Raw genomic sequence first — 16,382 nt, 5'->3', positions numbered from 1 at the left:
GAGTAGGGTGTTGCAAAAAATTGCCCAGTGAATGCAAGTTTAATTAAAAGTGATGTAATTGGCATCAATTGACACCGCAATAACGCTCGTCAATGTCGATCCACCCGAGTCGTAATCCTTGTTTTTCATTACAACTGCACACCCTTGAATCAGTTTGAGTATTACACGCTCACGGTTTTCACTCAATCGGACAGTTGCACCCCAATAGCGCAAAAAATCATCGATTTTATTTTTTCGAAAGTTTACCGCAGTGCCAAACTGGCATTCTTTATTTGGCACATTTTTTAAACGCGCAAAGATTGCGGCAGATCTCCTCAAATAGAAGTTTGTATTGCGTGCCCCCGTACGCCCGGACCATTCATCAAGCTTTCCGCATCGAGGCGCTTCTCGAACGATTTCGATAACGCACAACCCGCCCGCGCGCGCGCCTACGAATCCTTCTTTGTCAGTCGGAGATAAAAGATTTATCGGAGACTCTGGCGTGCATGCGGTTTGCCGCCCGAGAGCGTTCGTTTTCCTATTAACAATGGAGGATAGCACCCCCAAACTGACACTGCTTCGCAAATGCCGCCCGCAAGGTGGAGGAGGGTGTGAGCCCATCCATTCCGTTGAAGAGGAAGCACCAGCCGCCTGCCGGCCAGAATGACTGGAACGTTGCGGTTTCACTTTACACTCCTACGCCGGAAGAATGCGAAATATTTTAAGCGTTTTGAGCATTTTCGCGCTGACGAAATATGTCCGCCAACGGCGGTAAAGCATATTTCGATGAACGAAGTTGATGATTGCGCGAGTTACGAGTCCGGTAAGTGGGCGCAAAGTGCGCAATTATACGCGACAATTGTCTATGAGGCGCATTAATGCCAAACAAGAGGAAACGTCAGGCGCACGGCGCGGACGATTTCCGCCGGTGCCCAGTAATTAGACACCTTTTATGTGCGCACTCCGTCGAGCGCGGTTTAACGAGCTCGTTAAATTAAATCGGCAGCGAAACTGTCTCGTCTCGTCTTCACCTTTAAGAACACCGTAAACTACCTCGTAAAATAACTCGAGTTTTGGAAGAAAATTCTGATTTTAGACCAGTCTAGACCAGTAGGGCAACATTTTAGGGTGTTAGTTAATTTATAGCCTCTCTCATCCCCTCCTGCAGAGATGGATATCCCCGCGTTTGGGGCTAATACATTTCGATAAAACAATAAAACAATGAAGCGAATACATTCGACGATGAATGGGCCCGAAATTGGGCGGAAAGCAAGTGATGGCGGGTTGAAAATCGGGTTTCGAAAGACCAAAGATGTACGCGGTACGCGCGCACATGGCATACTTCACGCGGACATTGTCGGCCATTGTCTCCGTGCCTGGAAATTTATGGCATTCAGAATTATTTCAACAATGCGCCCACCACACCAACGACTCCGTGCCCCATCCCAAAACCGTACCGAACCAAAAATTTGAGGTTTTGCGCGCGGAAATGTTCAACTTTCAACTTCCGGCGAGGAAACTACCCTTGATGCATTGACGCATTGACACGTCGTCAGTGTATCAATCAACGACACGTTTATAACAACGATCAATCTTTGCGCGCTAGCACGTGTTTTAAAAAAGTAAAGTTTTGTTGCACGGGAAAAAATTAACAGGCGATCCATCTCGACGCGCTCGGATGATTTTTCATCAAGGTGACGTTGGAGTACAGAATACACGTGAATTGAAAAGTGCATTAGAAAACAAGATTGATTCGACAAGCAAATGAAAACTTAATAGCAACCCACAACTTGCACTAACAACCAGTTTGGAATCGAAACACGAACTGTCAAGTTGAAAATAATTGCGTTTTCTTTCACGACTAGTAACGGGTAAATATTGACAAAAATTTAAGCGCACATTTTTTATATCTCTGCTAGAACAAAGTCATATGTGCATATGCACAGCACGTACGTTTCGCATTTATTCGAGCTGTTTAATAAAACGTTTGGGTAGTCGTCGTCCTCTCGAGAAACCATCACGACTACAGCATGCAACAGCGAAAAGGGGAAGCTAGCATACGACTTGCGGCGTGCTAAATAGTAAAAGACACATATGTATTTATACTTATGTGTATGTGCATTTCGCAATTGTGCAAACTCGCGACGCCACGTTGTGTGTTTAATAATACGGGATTTTGACGAATAATCCTGTTAAAACTCGTGTACAACTTTAACGAACTGAATTTGTCTTTGTCCGCTTGGTGTGCGCACGCGTGCAAGCGCGTGTTTGCCATTCGAGATGTGACATGCAAATTTACGAGTGAAAAAATTCGTGTGTCGCGTATGAGAGAAAAAAATGTATGCAGATTTGCAAACATTTCAGCGGAAAACAAATGCAAAAATAACATCAGCTCGGACATGAATTACGAATAAATTTCAACTTGATTTATGTCTGTATCAACAAATCAACAATTTAAATAATCCCTCGTAAATATTCACGCCCTAAGATTTTATGGGGCCACAAACTAATTAATTAGTTGGAAGAAAGTGTAAAAGGGTAGGTGAGTGTACATCTAAGTCGGCCAACTTTAATGGCGTTAAGTGCACTCCATATGTCCAAGATGAAAGTTACAACACTCAAGTTTGTTACCCGACAAGAAACACAAAAAAACAGAATAAGAAAAAAGTTTGGCGAAACTTGTTTGTTGGTGTTTTCGTGGTCGGCCATATTTGATTTTGAAAGCTAGTTCGAAATATCCATGGAATTGTTAGGTCTGATGGCAAACAACAAACCACATTGGAGAAGTACGTACTACCACAGCCGAAACCCTGAAACCTCCTCATTCCGGTTATCGGTATCGGTTTCCATCTTTGGGTGGGCTTTGCCATCTTGCCATCTCACTGCTCTTGTGTTTACGATATTAAATATGAACTGGGGCTTGTCGCGTATGCCGCGGGCGGACAGCGATCCGAAACCGCCTCTCTATCGTCGCTAGGAGTATCGAGACAACGAGACTTGAACATTTGGGAATGTTCGTGCGGTCGTTTTGAACCGACGAATTCAGCCGGCGGCTCTCCGCCGTCGGCACCGCACAACGCTCAACGTCGTAACAAGGAAGCAACACACAATGAAAGCACCAAGTACGAAGAACTCGTCATCAAAGGGATGCGCAATCGGCATGTAAGTGATACTTTGATACTTTTTCAACCCACCCTCAGTCCTTGAACACAAACGTAAACTTCGAAGGGAATTAATTTCAAATTCATACTTAGAAAAGAAAATAATATTTGATATTGTGGTGGTAAGATTTTTGCGGATGGGAATTTCAATTTCGGTGTGAAAACGTACAAAACGCGAGAACCGCAATGCGCCTTTGCGCCACACGTTGGAAATTGTGAAATATTGCAAGGTTAATTAATTTGTGTATTCACCGGTGTGGGTTGGTGATACGGATGCACAGTGGTGGGGAGAGCGCGCGACGCCCAATAGATATTAATTTAATAATTTTAATTTAATTAAAATTTATATTTGTGCAAAATATATTCGTGTGCCGGAGGCGCGAGAGATTGAATTTTGATTCTTCGATTTTTGATCAATTAAAGTGTCAATTAATTTAGCGCAATGTGCTAAATTAAAACTATGAAATTGCCGCACCAGGAATATTCATTGTTTGCGATTCACCAAGTGATTAAACAATGACGGCGTATTATTAAAAAATAACTTATTAATCGTTTCATTATATTATATTAATTTTCATTAGATTATTATTAGTGTGAAATTCATTATTTTGAATTTTATGATTACACAATTTATCATTACTTTATAATGAACTATCGGCATGGCAACCCAACTTCAGTTACTTTTTATATTACTTCATCAAAAGTAAATATCATAAACATCATCTTTTTTAAAGCAATGAAATAAAATAAACTTTACTTTTAACTTATTAGCAACCCTCGCAGTGTGTTTACACTCGTAATCCTTTTCAGGACCGCGGCGTACAGGAGCCGAGCGATAAATCATAACTAATTGAACTAATTCGGATGGTAATCGCCAGCACCACTCGCAGAGCCACTCTGACCCACACGCGCGCAGCGGAAAGTGCGTGCGGTTAGTTCAGGCCTGAAATTCAGGGTTGTGAAAGACGCCACCGACATTAACGCACGAGATGGCGGCGTAACGAAGCCCTAATGAGGATGCCCAGCGTTCCGTTTGATATTGAATCTTATCGACGGGTAACTTCGACCCATCCCCAGACGTGATAATTGGACATCAAAATAAGGTCATTAACGACCAAATTACTTTACATCACTGCATACCGAGTGTTGAGAAAGTTAAATCCAATCAAACTATAAAAAATAAACATGATTCGCGCGCAATAGCAAAGTAGAAGTTTGATTGCAGGTGGAAATTTCGTTGACAGTTAAATTACATTGCGCCAAACGAATGTAAAACTAATCGTAAAACTATTAAATGAAAAGTGTCCGAAAATCGAAGCGTTTGCAGTCGAAATCAGGTGACAACCTACCTCCCGCAACCCAAGTAAGTTTCTAATTGAAACAAGCTATTAATAAACAAATAAGTTGGTCGTCACACTCGTCAGTCACGTCCAGACGAGTTTCGCGCGTCTGGAAATGGAAATGTAATTAACAATTTTAATTGCTTCTCAATTGCGCCTCACCCTACACCGATACCAAACACGAATGCTTTTCCGTGAGTTATTATTTGTATTTTTTTCAGCCATAGACGATGTTCGTTCGGTGGTGATTTACGACAAAATTGTCATTCAAATGAAGCAAGAACGTGATGAATGCTTCGATATCCTACGTTTTTATGTTTTTGCCCTCTCCCTCAAAGCGGAATTGATGACTCTCGTCCTGAAGAAGCACATATTTTACCGATTTTTCTTCGCGTCGAGGTGTTTTGCTAATTCCTGCTTTGTTTCAGTCTTATTTTCGGACAGCAAATAAATGAAAAGTTGATGGGAAAGCAAACCCTCCTAATACAACCATCAATTTTTCGTCAGCACATCGATTACGGCACAAAAAATTATGATTCCGAATATAATAAATTTTCACCGTAGAAATGGCTCCGCTTACGTGGATGGTATTTCGAAACGCTGTACTGTCTGATGTCTGCAGTCAGCTATCTCACGTTCAAGATGAAGATGCCTTTGAAAAGTGACGAGGATAACTCGGAGACGGCGGTTTTCACCCTCTCCGCCTGAGACGAGCGTCGCGACGCTGCCTGACGATAAAGCGCATTTCCCGCATTCCTCGCGGTGCGCCATACATCTAATCTAAAGGTGCCCGTTTAATGTCTTCTTATTATGGCCGCGCCGCTTCCGCCGTTACCTGCGGGCACTTGCATTCTCCAGCCATTACATTTTCGCTCGTTTCTGGCGCATTTCCACCCCGGTATCAAACCCACATTACAAACATGCCGTTGTGCGGTATTTTCCAGCAGTTTTCAAATGTAAAAAAAAACCCTCGCACACCAAATATCAACCGAGATAACCTTATTTATTACGTCAGGATTGTACCGTACGCCATCTTGAATGAAACCATTCAACCACTGACAACGTACGGTGAATGTTTGATAATAGCCATTAAACCTGCTCAAACAAGCTTTTTGTGTGCTCATTGTATACTGTGTGCAATTTTTTTTTGTCTGGGCCAAAGGTGGGTTATACTCGAAGGTGGAAGGGTGTAGGAGGGTTGTAGATGGCACCCAAAAAGCAAATATCATGATTTATACCGAACTTTACTTATTTACGTATTCTCGACGGTGCGCGCTTCCTCATCCCCCCATGGCGCGGCTGCAAAACAGGGCGAAAGAGTCCCTTAATAAATTATTCATACGCACATTACTTACGTCCTACCTATACACCTAACCTACACGCGCGCGAGGAATTTTTTTAGCGTGCTCAAACTGCATACATTATAACGAAAAAATATTGGCCCTCCAGCGACTCCACTGACAAGCGGCGCCCGAAAAGATTAATTATATTTGTTTGTTCTCCCAGACGCTCGCGCGCGCACACGCGTTCTTTTTTTTTCAGTGCGACCGGGACTAAATCAAATTAGGGGCAGGAAATTAATTCGCGCTTTTTATCTGCGTTGTTTGCGGGATATTTTTTGTTGTCGAGGCCGCATGTCGGTTATTTCGGGAACACGTTTGCCATCAGTTGACATCACTCGCCATCAAAGTCGCGCGGCAAATTACCACCGACCCGCCGCCGTCCAGCTCCCATTTCGGGATGGAAGAGAGTTCGTTGTTGTTGTTCACTGCCGAGCTTCATTCATGTCGGCTGTTTTATTTTTCGTATTTTTTTCTGAACCAGAGAACTAGCTTTTTGTGCGTGGCGGTATTCGAGGCACGCTCGCTACGGTCACCTGTTTTATTTCGCTGACCAACTAACAAGCTATACACGTTATACAGAGTGTTGCATGTAACCCAAGAAAAAAAATTCCGTGACAGCATGGGTTTGATTTCTGCGCAACTACCGGCACATTTTGATAGTTATATCGCATAGCAGGTCTTCGGATTCGGGAATGCGAGAGGGGGAGGAAATTGCAGTCTCCGTTGACAAGCCGCGTCAGCGCGCGTGACTCGTGTGTTAAACGTGCGCGCGTCTCGTGCAATATACACACTTGGCACGTGTCGCTGAGAAAAGTCCCAGAGGTTTGGGACTACGCCATCTTGAGCAGGAAGCTGGATGAGGGAGTGAGGATGGTGGGAGACGAAAACGAACCGGACCAATTTAACCGCACGATCCTTACATAAATAAGCATTATCTTCGGCGTACGCACCCTCTCTTGCTCTTTCTCTCGCAGCAATGGCGTGTACTATACACGGTTGCATATAAACGAGAAGCCTAAATATAAATTACGCGCATAACGTACGCATCCGCGCACCAACAAGACGTAGACGTACAAATATACAAAGCTAAACGGTGGGCATAAACCACACAAGATGGGGAACATGATGGCGCGCGCGGATATTCCGCGTGAGTCAGTACATGCGTAAACAGTTGAGGAACGCATACACGATCAGCAGCCTAAATGGCATGATGAATTTTATGTAAATTTCGAAACGATTCAGCTGGTACTGAAAACGCGGTCTATATGAGAGTACATATTGCATCTCCAAATGATGGGTCGTAATTCTGCTGGTTAGAATGAAATCAAGAAAACAAAGATTCTGCTTAGTATGCCAGAGTCCACGTCAAATTAGCAGCTAACAAGACAACATAGGAACGTGGTATCAACACGCTTGGAATAATAAATCGCCCAGCACGATACTTAGCTGATGTACGAAATTTTAGGGTCGTTCCTCAGAGGAGATTTTTTCGACCAAGCTCGTTAGCACAAACTTCATTAACCAACCATCGGAGGGTCAGCCCGCGGTCAGCATTTGTATTGTGTGATATTGTTAATGACCCAACCGGAAGCTGACCCCTATTTAGAGAGTAGGAATATAGCGACTTACCGGTATGTGTTCGTTGATGCGCTTTCAGATGCGACGACTTGGTGTAGATCTTCTTGCAGCCGGGATGTTGGCACTTGTGTATCCGCCGCTTGGAATCGGGTGAATGGTCGAGGCGGGCATGTTTGGCGGCAGCGGCTGTCGCCGGCGACGACGTTGGGGAACCGGTCGGAGGCCGCGGCATCACGGAGATGATGCGCGTAAGCCCGGCGGCGGTGGTAGTCCGTAGTCGGACAATGGCGGCGGCATTGCGCTGCACATTACGGAGCGCACAGCGATCCAGCTCAGAAGCGCTGGAGCTACCGTTGGAGTTATGGCCGGGGCCGGCTGAGTCCGGACTCGAGGGCGGCGTGAGCGTCGTCGTCGACGTCGTCCGCCCCACGAGCCTGCTGGCAAAGGTGCGCAGCTCGTCGGCGCTATCAGACCGCACACCCTCATACCGATCATCATCGTCTTCGTCCTCATCGTCCACCTCCTGCTTCACGATCACGGCGCACGAAAGCGGCGAATCCCAGGAGAAAGCCGACCCCGCCGAACTCGTACTCAGCGAGTCTATGTTCCGATCGTCCAGGCAGTCGAACCAAGTCGCCTGCAGGTCGACCTTCGGCTCGTCCCGGAGGAATTTTTCCAATTCATAACATGTCTGCAACAGAAACGAAGAACCATAGTTAAGTTCGGCGAATGTACAAACACACGCACACAAAGCACTCAAAATTGCTTTTCCACCTCGCATCGAACCAGCCCAAAAAGGAAGCGTGCCTTATCAGTTCGCTGGTGACTAGTACGAAGCAGGCGAGCAGGAAACTTTATAATCTAAGACCGGAAGTACTGCCAACGCAATATTATGTACTGATACCGGCTCTATACCTACTGGCAACCCTCTCGATGCGGAACGCAAAAGAACGTGAAATTTCGTCAAGGGTTGTTTTCAGCACGTTAATAGGAACAGGTTTGTGATAGGTCAAGCCACTTGGCTGCAACCCTCGCTAGCACACTAGCCCAGACATAGATCGATGCCGTCTGCGGTGTTTGCAATACTCATGTGGAAATCCTCATCGGAATAATTCCATAATAATGTGTTCGTAACGTGTGTGCACAGTGTGTGTGAGCGCACTATGCGCGTCTAGTCAAAAGAGGGGGGCTGCCGTTGACTACCAAGGGGGGTGTGGGTGCATGAATCTAAATGCCATGTGAGTCACTCGGCAGCGACGACCGGCGGCGCAATAATAGCGCCTGGACATGCGATGATAACATTGTTTCCCGAAACTCGGCGTCGTCGCCGGCAGTGTGTACACACTTGTCGCCATTTACCTAGGGAGGCAGCCTGACTATCGTATGCAAAGGCACACCTATGGGAGAACAAAGAAGCCAATGTGCATATCGACATGCATCCGCATCCATAGTGTGCATAATGTAGATACAGAATGGCAAATCGCAAAAAAATGAAACGACGCTGGCGGAGGATACTATCAAAAATGTTATGGTGTTGGTGAAATTGGTGTAGTCGTCCCTGCCCTTTTTATTCAGGTAGAGGCAGAGGTGGTATGTTGGTGTGTTTCCGTGCAATCTGAGCTAAACGAGTCTGCTTCGCTTTTCACATTTCCGAAACATTCAATTTGCAAATATGACTCGCCCTTACATCCCACCCACCTCATGCTCGGCACGTACGGAATGTACGCAATACATATTTGCACTCTAACCACCCCCAGCGCTCGCATCGTCTCCGTGCGTGCGCTAACCGCAAAATGATTTTGCATAAAGCGGCGCCATTTTCGCGCAAACGCGATTCTCGTGTTCGGCAGACAAAGTCAAACTGGGAGCGATAAAATTTTGCCTAGAAAGTGATACGCACCATAGCCGATAGATAAAAATGCAGAACATAAAATTGATGAAAGGTAAAAATATTCGTCGAATACATTTACTTCCGCTCACAGCTGTCGTCACTACTTTACTTAAATCGTGACGACATGTCCACAAAGTATTCACGCGTCGCAACCTCTGAAAGTCTCGAAAAAACGAACGGTTTTTACCCGCAAAAGTTCGGCGCAATTTTTTGCCTTTTTCAAGCCGCGAAAAACTAGAAACTTTCCGAGACTATGCAAAATAATGTTAGAAAGCGAGCTGCAAACTTTTGCCAAGCTGTGAGAAGAAAGGCGAAAAGTTGCAGGGCGCAAAAAGTAGAAAAGTAGAAGTGACAAGCGTTGCTTGTTGGCACCGCAGCGCACCGGTTGTGCAGGTGAAGAGCGTAAGCACACCTATGAATATAGTGTCGGAAGGACCATAAGTCTTCCACGCCGCCGCCTCCGCTAAACCGGAAAGGGCCACTTTCGCATTCAAAACGCTGTCAATAATGTCTCTCGCAAAGCTTATGCAAGTTGTTACAGCTTGCCCCCAACATTCAACCAACAAAAAAATGCCTTCAAAACTTTCCGCATGAAAAAGTAAACACATTCTTAAATAAATGTATCTAGTTTAAAGACCGATGTCTTAATTTTACTGCCTTTCTCTGTACGAGAACTTAAACGAATTGTACATTTCTAGGCGAAAATAAATGAACACGCAAAAAGTTCATTTAACTTTGATAATTTATCAAGGCAACTTTAAACTACGACTCGCTTTGTTCTCCCTCGGCTTCGGTTCGGAAAGAAGACCGACCAAACGAAACAAACAAACTTATCAAAAGGAGTCCTTCAGTCAGTCAGTCGCGAGGCGCGAAACATTAGCACATAATTGTTATTAATTAAGCGTTATCTACGAACGCGTCTTCGTCAGCGATTAGATTTTGTGCGTTGGCGGAGAGTGCGCAAAGTGCGCAAAAGTGGAAAAGCAATTTACATGTTCATTTTTTCTCGCCGCGTCGGTGGGTTCGCCTGTCTGTCGAAGCGCAGGACACGAGGGGAAACGAAATTAAAACTTGTCGCTACAATGAACTCACGAGCCGGCTTGGCGCGCCGACGACGAGAAGTTCGACTTGATTAATTGAATTTATTCGCCGAATGCAACGAATGTCCGGAGCGAGCCCTTATCGAAGAACCTAAGAAGCAGCAAAGGCACGAAGAAGATTGGAGTCGCTTGCTCGGATGCGACCGAACAACATGCCAGAGCAGATAAGGTATGATCGAGCGGAAGGAGCAATTTTAATTGTGTTCGTTCTGCTTTTTCGACAAATTCTTGAGCGTTTATTAAAGTTTAAACTTCCATTATGCGCGCCGGTAGCTTGCGACAGGTTGGAAGGGTTGCAATTCGATGTAAACATGTCAATAACCACACGAACTATAAAAGCATCTACCGAAAAAAAATATTATGCATTTTCTGCCAGTTGTAAAACAACTAGTTTAGCATATGTTTGTTTTGAGTAACAATTACATTTAAGAATATTACAATTTATATGTACAAAGACTGTCAGGAACGAAAACAAGCGAGTTTTGTAGAACAGAGAATGTCTATTGTAACTGTTAAACGCAGAGTGGAGCAATTGGAGCATCCGGACAGTAAGGATATTAAACTACGAGTTTAATATTTGATCTCCGCGCCTGAAAACTGTTTGCATTGCATCGCAATATTCGGCGCAGTCTTGAATTTCATTTTCATGAAAACGTGCATACAGTCTTTATGAAATCATAAAATTGGATCCGGTTCGAAGGACCAATCTTCCAAAACTCTTAAAATTTTTCCATTTTGTTCCTTTGTGGTTGCACGGCTGTGGTTTCGGCGCGACCAAGAGGAAAAAATAACGATACGAAAATGTAACATTCCATGCTAGCAGCTTAATGCTCGTGTGCTTGCTTGCTTGGCGGTGTATTGAAAACGAATTTTATTTCACACATAAAAAAACACTACGAGCTAGCTAGCTAGTAAGTCGTGAGACTGCATCAGCAGCCACCGTCGCCGCCAGGATGAACAGAACGTTGTGGCGCGATGATGGTATGGAGGGTGAGAAGAGGAGGAAGCAAAGAAGAAGCGGGACTCCTCGGGGAGTTATTACGCCGCTATAGATTTCGCCTCGTGAGCGCGCGCGAGCGGCGCAAAGGAACTTTAGCACTTTCTTGCTTTCGAGACTGGCGCGCTTTCTGCGAGTGACGCATTCCACTAATGAGATTTCCAACGAGGAGCCGCCGACCGACGCGCCGCGACACCGACGCGGCATGAATGCGGTTCGCCGGCTGAATGTGTGGCTACCAGCTTGGAATTCCATATTTTATTGACACTCGGCGCGCGAGAGGAAATCACAACACTTTCCTCACATCTCTCACATCTCACTGAATAGAACAGAACGGCGAGAGGGAGCGAATAATCAACAAGGACGACAATACAGTAAAGAGATGAACAAAAAAAGGAAATATCGATGCGAGCAGCAACCGAAATGATTGCGCGATTTGTTCGCTGACAAAACGAACGCGAAGCGAAGAAAAAGAATGCAATTATTGTTTGCTCTCACGCCTTCGTCCTCTTGATTTCTATTTTCGCAGGACTCGTTAGGAGTATTTTGCTTTGTTGTCGCCGTGGCGTAAAAACAAGGAAAAAAATCGCAGCCAACGACGAAAAGACCAAATGACTGGGAGTTAATTTAATGCCCCGAACCATTGGCCCAACAAGAAGTCAGTTTTTGCTGAGACTAGCACACTCGGACCGTACTCAACTCTTCTTACGAGCCCACCAAAAATAGTAAAGATGTCACCAGCACACATCCGGCTTACGACCCACATTCGAACACACGTTGATATTTTGTTACATTCATTTCCAGATGTAGGTAAATTTTGCAAGCTCGCCCAGTATGTAGATTCACCATCAACATGACGCGCTCAAATCGTTTCGTCGAATCGAAATTTAAAGCAAATACACATCCCTCTCAGACGCGCACTGTGTGACAACGTCAAACATTATTAACTTTCGTCGGGAGCGCGCGCGCGCACGCCACTCAGCTTCATGGGAAACGCACAAGAAACGTGCGAGTGAATGACAGACGAGACGGCTGTAGGGGTGTATGCATATGTCGCGAGTCGGCTATCAAGACGAGGCGCGCCGCGCGACGAAAGATGTCACATTTGCTGGGAAGATGATGAAAAAATACACAAGCGCTTTAGGCTGCTAGTCAAAACGAGACTTATTAAAGTGAAGAAGCGTTGAAAACTACATTTAAACGTTTTTCACGACGCGTTTAGGCTTTTTATCATTCGTCATTTTCCCTAGGCGCAGGCATGGAGTGCGGGCGGCTCGATGATACGAGAGGGTGAGTTGACGAGCGCCGCAGGAACTTTAATAACATATGCATATTTTATTAAGCCGCGCACGCAAATTGGGTCGCTTTACGTTTTTGGCCTCTCTTGGTCGGGAATTTTGCGTTTTGCGTTTTCATGACTACATCCCTTCAAACCCCACCTTCCTTTACTTCATGGTAACCGCCCGAATTAAGTGGAGTCTTTATTTTCATATTTTCCACGCATTATGAGCAAATTTCTGGAACACAAACTTTTTTCTTAACCGTCTTTAATTTGTTGGATTTCCTTCCAGCGCTCGCACAACTAATCCATGCAGATGCAGATATGTTACGATCGGGCCGCACGAAGGACAGGGGTGCGTCGTATAAAGTGGGAAAGTTTGGAAAACTCCACGGTCGCAGGACTCTCGTCGTTACTAGCGGGAGTTAATACCCACGGCGGTCGTAACTCAGCTCCTTCGGGGCGAGAAAACCACCAGCAGCACCAACACCAACACCTTTACGCCAAAGGCAACTTTCGACGAGTGCAAAAAGGACAGAAAGCAAAAAAACGAAGGTAAAGTGAGAGACGAGAACCCAAGGTGAAACCTTGCCCTCCTAATGCGTTCTTTATATGCACTGGGACTCGACCAGCCGCCTCACAGTCGCAGCAGGCAAACTCCTGCCGCTGCTGCAGAAGAAGAAGAGGGCTAAAGAGCGAGGCGGCTATTATTCTCTTGCCGGCGCACCGTGGCCTCCGCTTCCGGTGGTGTAAAACTTCGTCTGGAGCAATGCATACGAAATACAAAAAGTATGAAAAACTTTCGTTTTTCGGTGCGCGTTACGTTCTTTTTTTGCTTCCTTTCTCCGGGCCGCGGTGGTTTTACATGAGTTAAAACGATTTTTTCGCCCTCGCAGTGGGTTGCCTTTCTTGGATTATGTCCGTGGGCCTCTTGGCATTAGAGAACATGGAAAGCCGGAAATATTTGCTCGTAAAGTTTGATTCAAAATGTTGCATTTAGGAGCGAAAAATGAAAGAAATTCTAAGGTAAAGACCCCGCAACCGGATGACCCAAGCTACGAAGGCTCAGGAGGCACCTTTATTAATGAATAAATCTTATAAACCACAAATCGCGAGCAGAAAATGAGATGAAACAAAAAATATGACCTCAATAGAAAAAAACTCGTTTAAAAGCATTAGTCTAATGAAAATGCAAGAAAACAACTTTTTCTTGTCACGATGTAAAATTTGCAGTCAAAATCTGAGATGATTAATGAAGACAAAGAAAAATAAATAAAAGTCAATTAAGAAATGAGGTGTTCGCACCGTAACTTGACAAATGAAGTCATGCTAAGATGAATCCTGAATGCTTAATCCTTGATGGCCGCCTGCTCGTCAGTCAAGCCGGGTGCGTAGATGACGTGGAACGCACATCTCGTTAAGTGAATTACGCCGCTCGCCCTGCGTCCTGCAAGACGTATTCTCGCCGGAATCGGGAATATTTTAATTAGGTAATGTCCGCCCTGCACAACCCCCGACATCTACTCATCCCATCAGAGCTTCCCGTGCGGCATTACGAACCAATTACATTTATTATCCTCACGAAGAATATAAAACAGGATTAAGCGGCCAGCATCAGCAGGAACAAGGGAGCGATAATATTTTCATTCGACTTCGCAATAGAATAACTTGCATACCAAACTGTTGTAGCCAAATGTTCAACCTTAAATTCTCAACTCCAATAAGAGAAGAAGAAACGAACAAGAATACGAAAATCCTAGTAAAACCTCGCGATTGTATCTGATTTATTTGAATGTGAAGATATTCGGAATCCGAGGCTTTAGTGGGACGCTACGGTGATACCGGCACTATCTCATAACTCCTTATTTTTCGTAGACCTAGGCCATGCTCATTCGCACCGGCTCGGAAGATGCCGGCTTTCGTCGAGGACGAAGGATCATAGACGTATTGACGAGATTGTGGCGTGCGCGGGAGGCGATATTCAATGTGTCTTTCAAGTGGAATCTCGAAACACAGGCGCCGCCATTGTGTGTATTCCTATATCCCTATATCCTTCATTCGAGCATTTCCATTTCTATTCGCAAAGGATCCTATTAGCACAATGCGCGCCGATACACGGAAGCGCATGCAGCGCGCGCATTGTTATATTCTATTATTGGGCATCGCCATGAAACCGATTCTGATGATGATGGGATGGTCCAATATGAATATCATTTTCGTTACGACCACAAAATCTTTTGTCACCAACATAATAGAACTTCCAATCAATTGAAAACATTGGACTATTAATATTGTCAGCGTTTGCAGTGACCAAATTTGTTGCGAGAGAGAATGTCCCATACCTGAAACAAAGAGAACGAAAACATTAGTTTAGAAATCCCAAAAATCACATGATATCAGTTATCTCCCCAGTTATTCAGCAGTTGGTAGCAAATAAGACCCTCGTTGGCTGGCAAATAAGGGTAAATAAAGGAACAAGCAAAACAAGGTCGTGCGTTAGAGTGCAAAATGGGGTAGCAAATTAGAACGATGTAGAATGAAAATGGCTAATGGAAGCAAATAAACCCTTTTTCGCTAGTGCTTTAACTAGATACAACTGTAATTGATCCATCCACAATGCTGGGCATGAGTAAATTCGAAATTAGACGGTTGACGCATGCGCAAACAGTGACGCGGTTTGCCGACGTCCAATCACCCTGATCCTAAGACACTATTTGTATATCATTTATCGGGATGATACCACAAATTTAGGCAATCATGTTACCACGATAGATAATTGATGCCTCTGTGAGTTGATTGTGTTCCAACAAAAGAAAGACGCATGTTTGCTTACAATTTGCGGGCGAAAGACCATACAGGGTAGCGCACAAGCATTACGCTAGTTGGCGGATGAAATTCACTATGTGGTTTTAGTGTTTGTCAAGTCTGGAACGCCAGAGCGGACTGATGGCTGCACCAACGAAGGAGATTCGATTTGGCCGATTCGCTGGATAGTCGCCGATTATAATTTAGGCAAATTCCAAAGCCCGCAGTGGAGCAGCAGGTCGAGTGGCCTCAGCCCTCAGCCTCTTTCCACGTCCGTCTGGTCGATATCCCCACATTCGCTCCAGCGGCACTCAGACCCGGCAGTGAGTGAGTGCGCGGATAGGCAAATTGATATAAGTGCATATCTGGATTTTCGGGCCAAGCGGCGGTTCAACCAATCGGAAACTCAATTAAACTTGCGCTGATACAAGAGCCAGCAAGCCGCGCACACATAGCCAAATGTACATATACACCATTCACCTACCAGCAAGAATTCGTCGAAATTTCAAACAAAAAATTGCTTTAATTAGCCCAATAAAAATACCTGCTAGTGGCAAGCATCGAGAATGAAAGTTGAAAAGACCGAGTCCTATATTGATGACGACTATTCACTATTAAAGTACCAATAAAAATACTTTCTTCGAGCGTAAGAACGCCTGTGATATTCGATATCCCCCGAAAGATATCTGCCGAGAGCCCAAAAAGCAGATGACATGTGAGTTGCCTGCCTTCGCCTTCTCCAGTCCCATTTCTGCCTGTCTGCCGCAGTTCGGCAGGAAGATATGTACGAAATTGCACGAAACTTAAGCACTCGTCCAGCATTTCACAAAGATTCCGGAGCGGATGTAAAAGAAAAACGAGCGACGACCGTTTGTTCAACTTTATGGCGATTGGTTCTTACTGTCCTGG

The 16,382-nt window shown here is 44.9% G+C and overlaps 1 protein-coding gene across 1 annotated transcript in view; it reads right to left on the bottom strand.

Moving 5' to 3' along the window:
- Positions 1-14,964, bottom strand: part of LOC135802723 (Krueppel-like factor 7) — a 34,075-nt gene extending 19,111 nt beyond the window's left edge. Inside the window, exons 1-2 of the mRNA XM_065316338.1 lie at positions 14,917-14,964; positions 7,453-8,092 (exon numbers count right to left, since the gene is read on the bottom strand). Coding sequence (XP_065172410.1) covers positions 7,453-8,092; positions 14,917-14,946 — 670 coding nt within the window. The 5' untranslated portion in view covers positions 14,947-14,964. The remainder of the gene's footprint in view (positions 1-7,452; positions 8,093-14,916) is intronic.
- Between the last annotated feature and the right edge of the window lie 1,418 nt (positions 14,965-16,382).

Source organism: Atheta coriaria, unplaced genomic scaffold (assembly GCF_025399875.1).
Source record: "Atheta coriaria isolate IRGN ID8LTWV9N9 unplaced genomic scaffold, Caltech_Dcor_3.1 hic_scaffold_47_pilon, whole genome shotgun sequence".
Lineage (NCBI taxonomy): Eukaryota > Metazoa > Arthropoda > Insecta > Coleoptera > Staphylinidae > Dalotia > Dalotia coriaria.
Note: the sequence above shows the minus strand (reverse complement) of the source record. Positions and strands in the feature narration are given on the sequence as shown.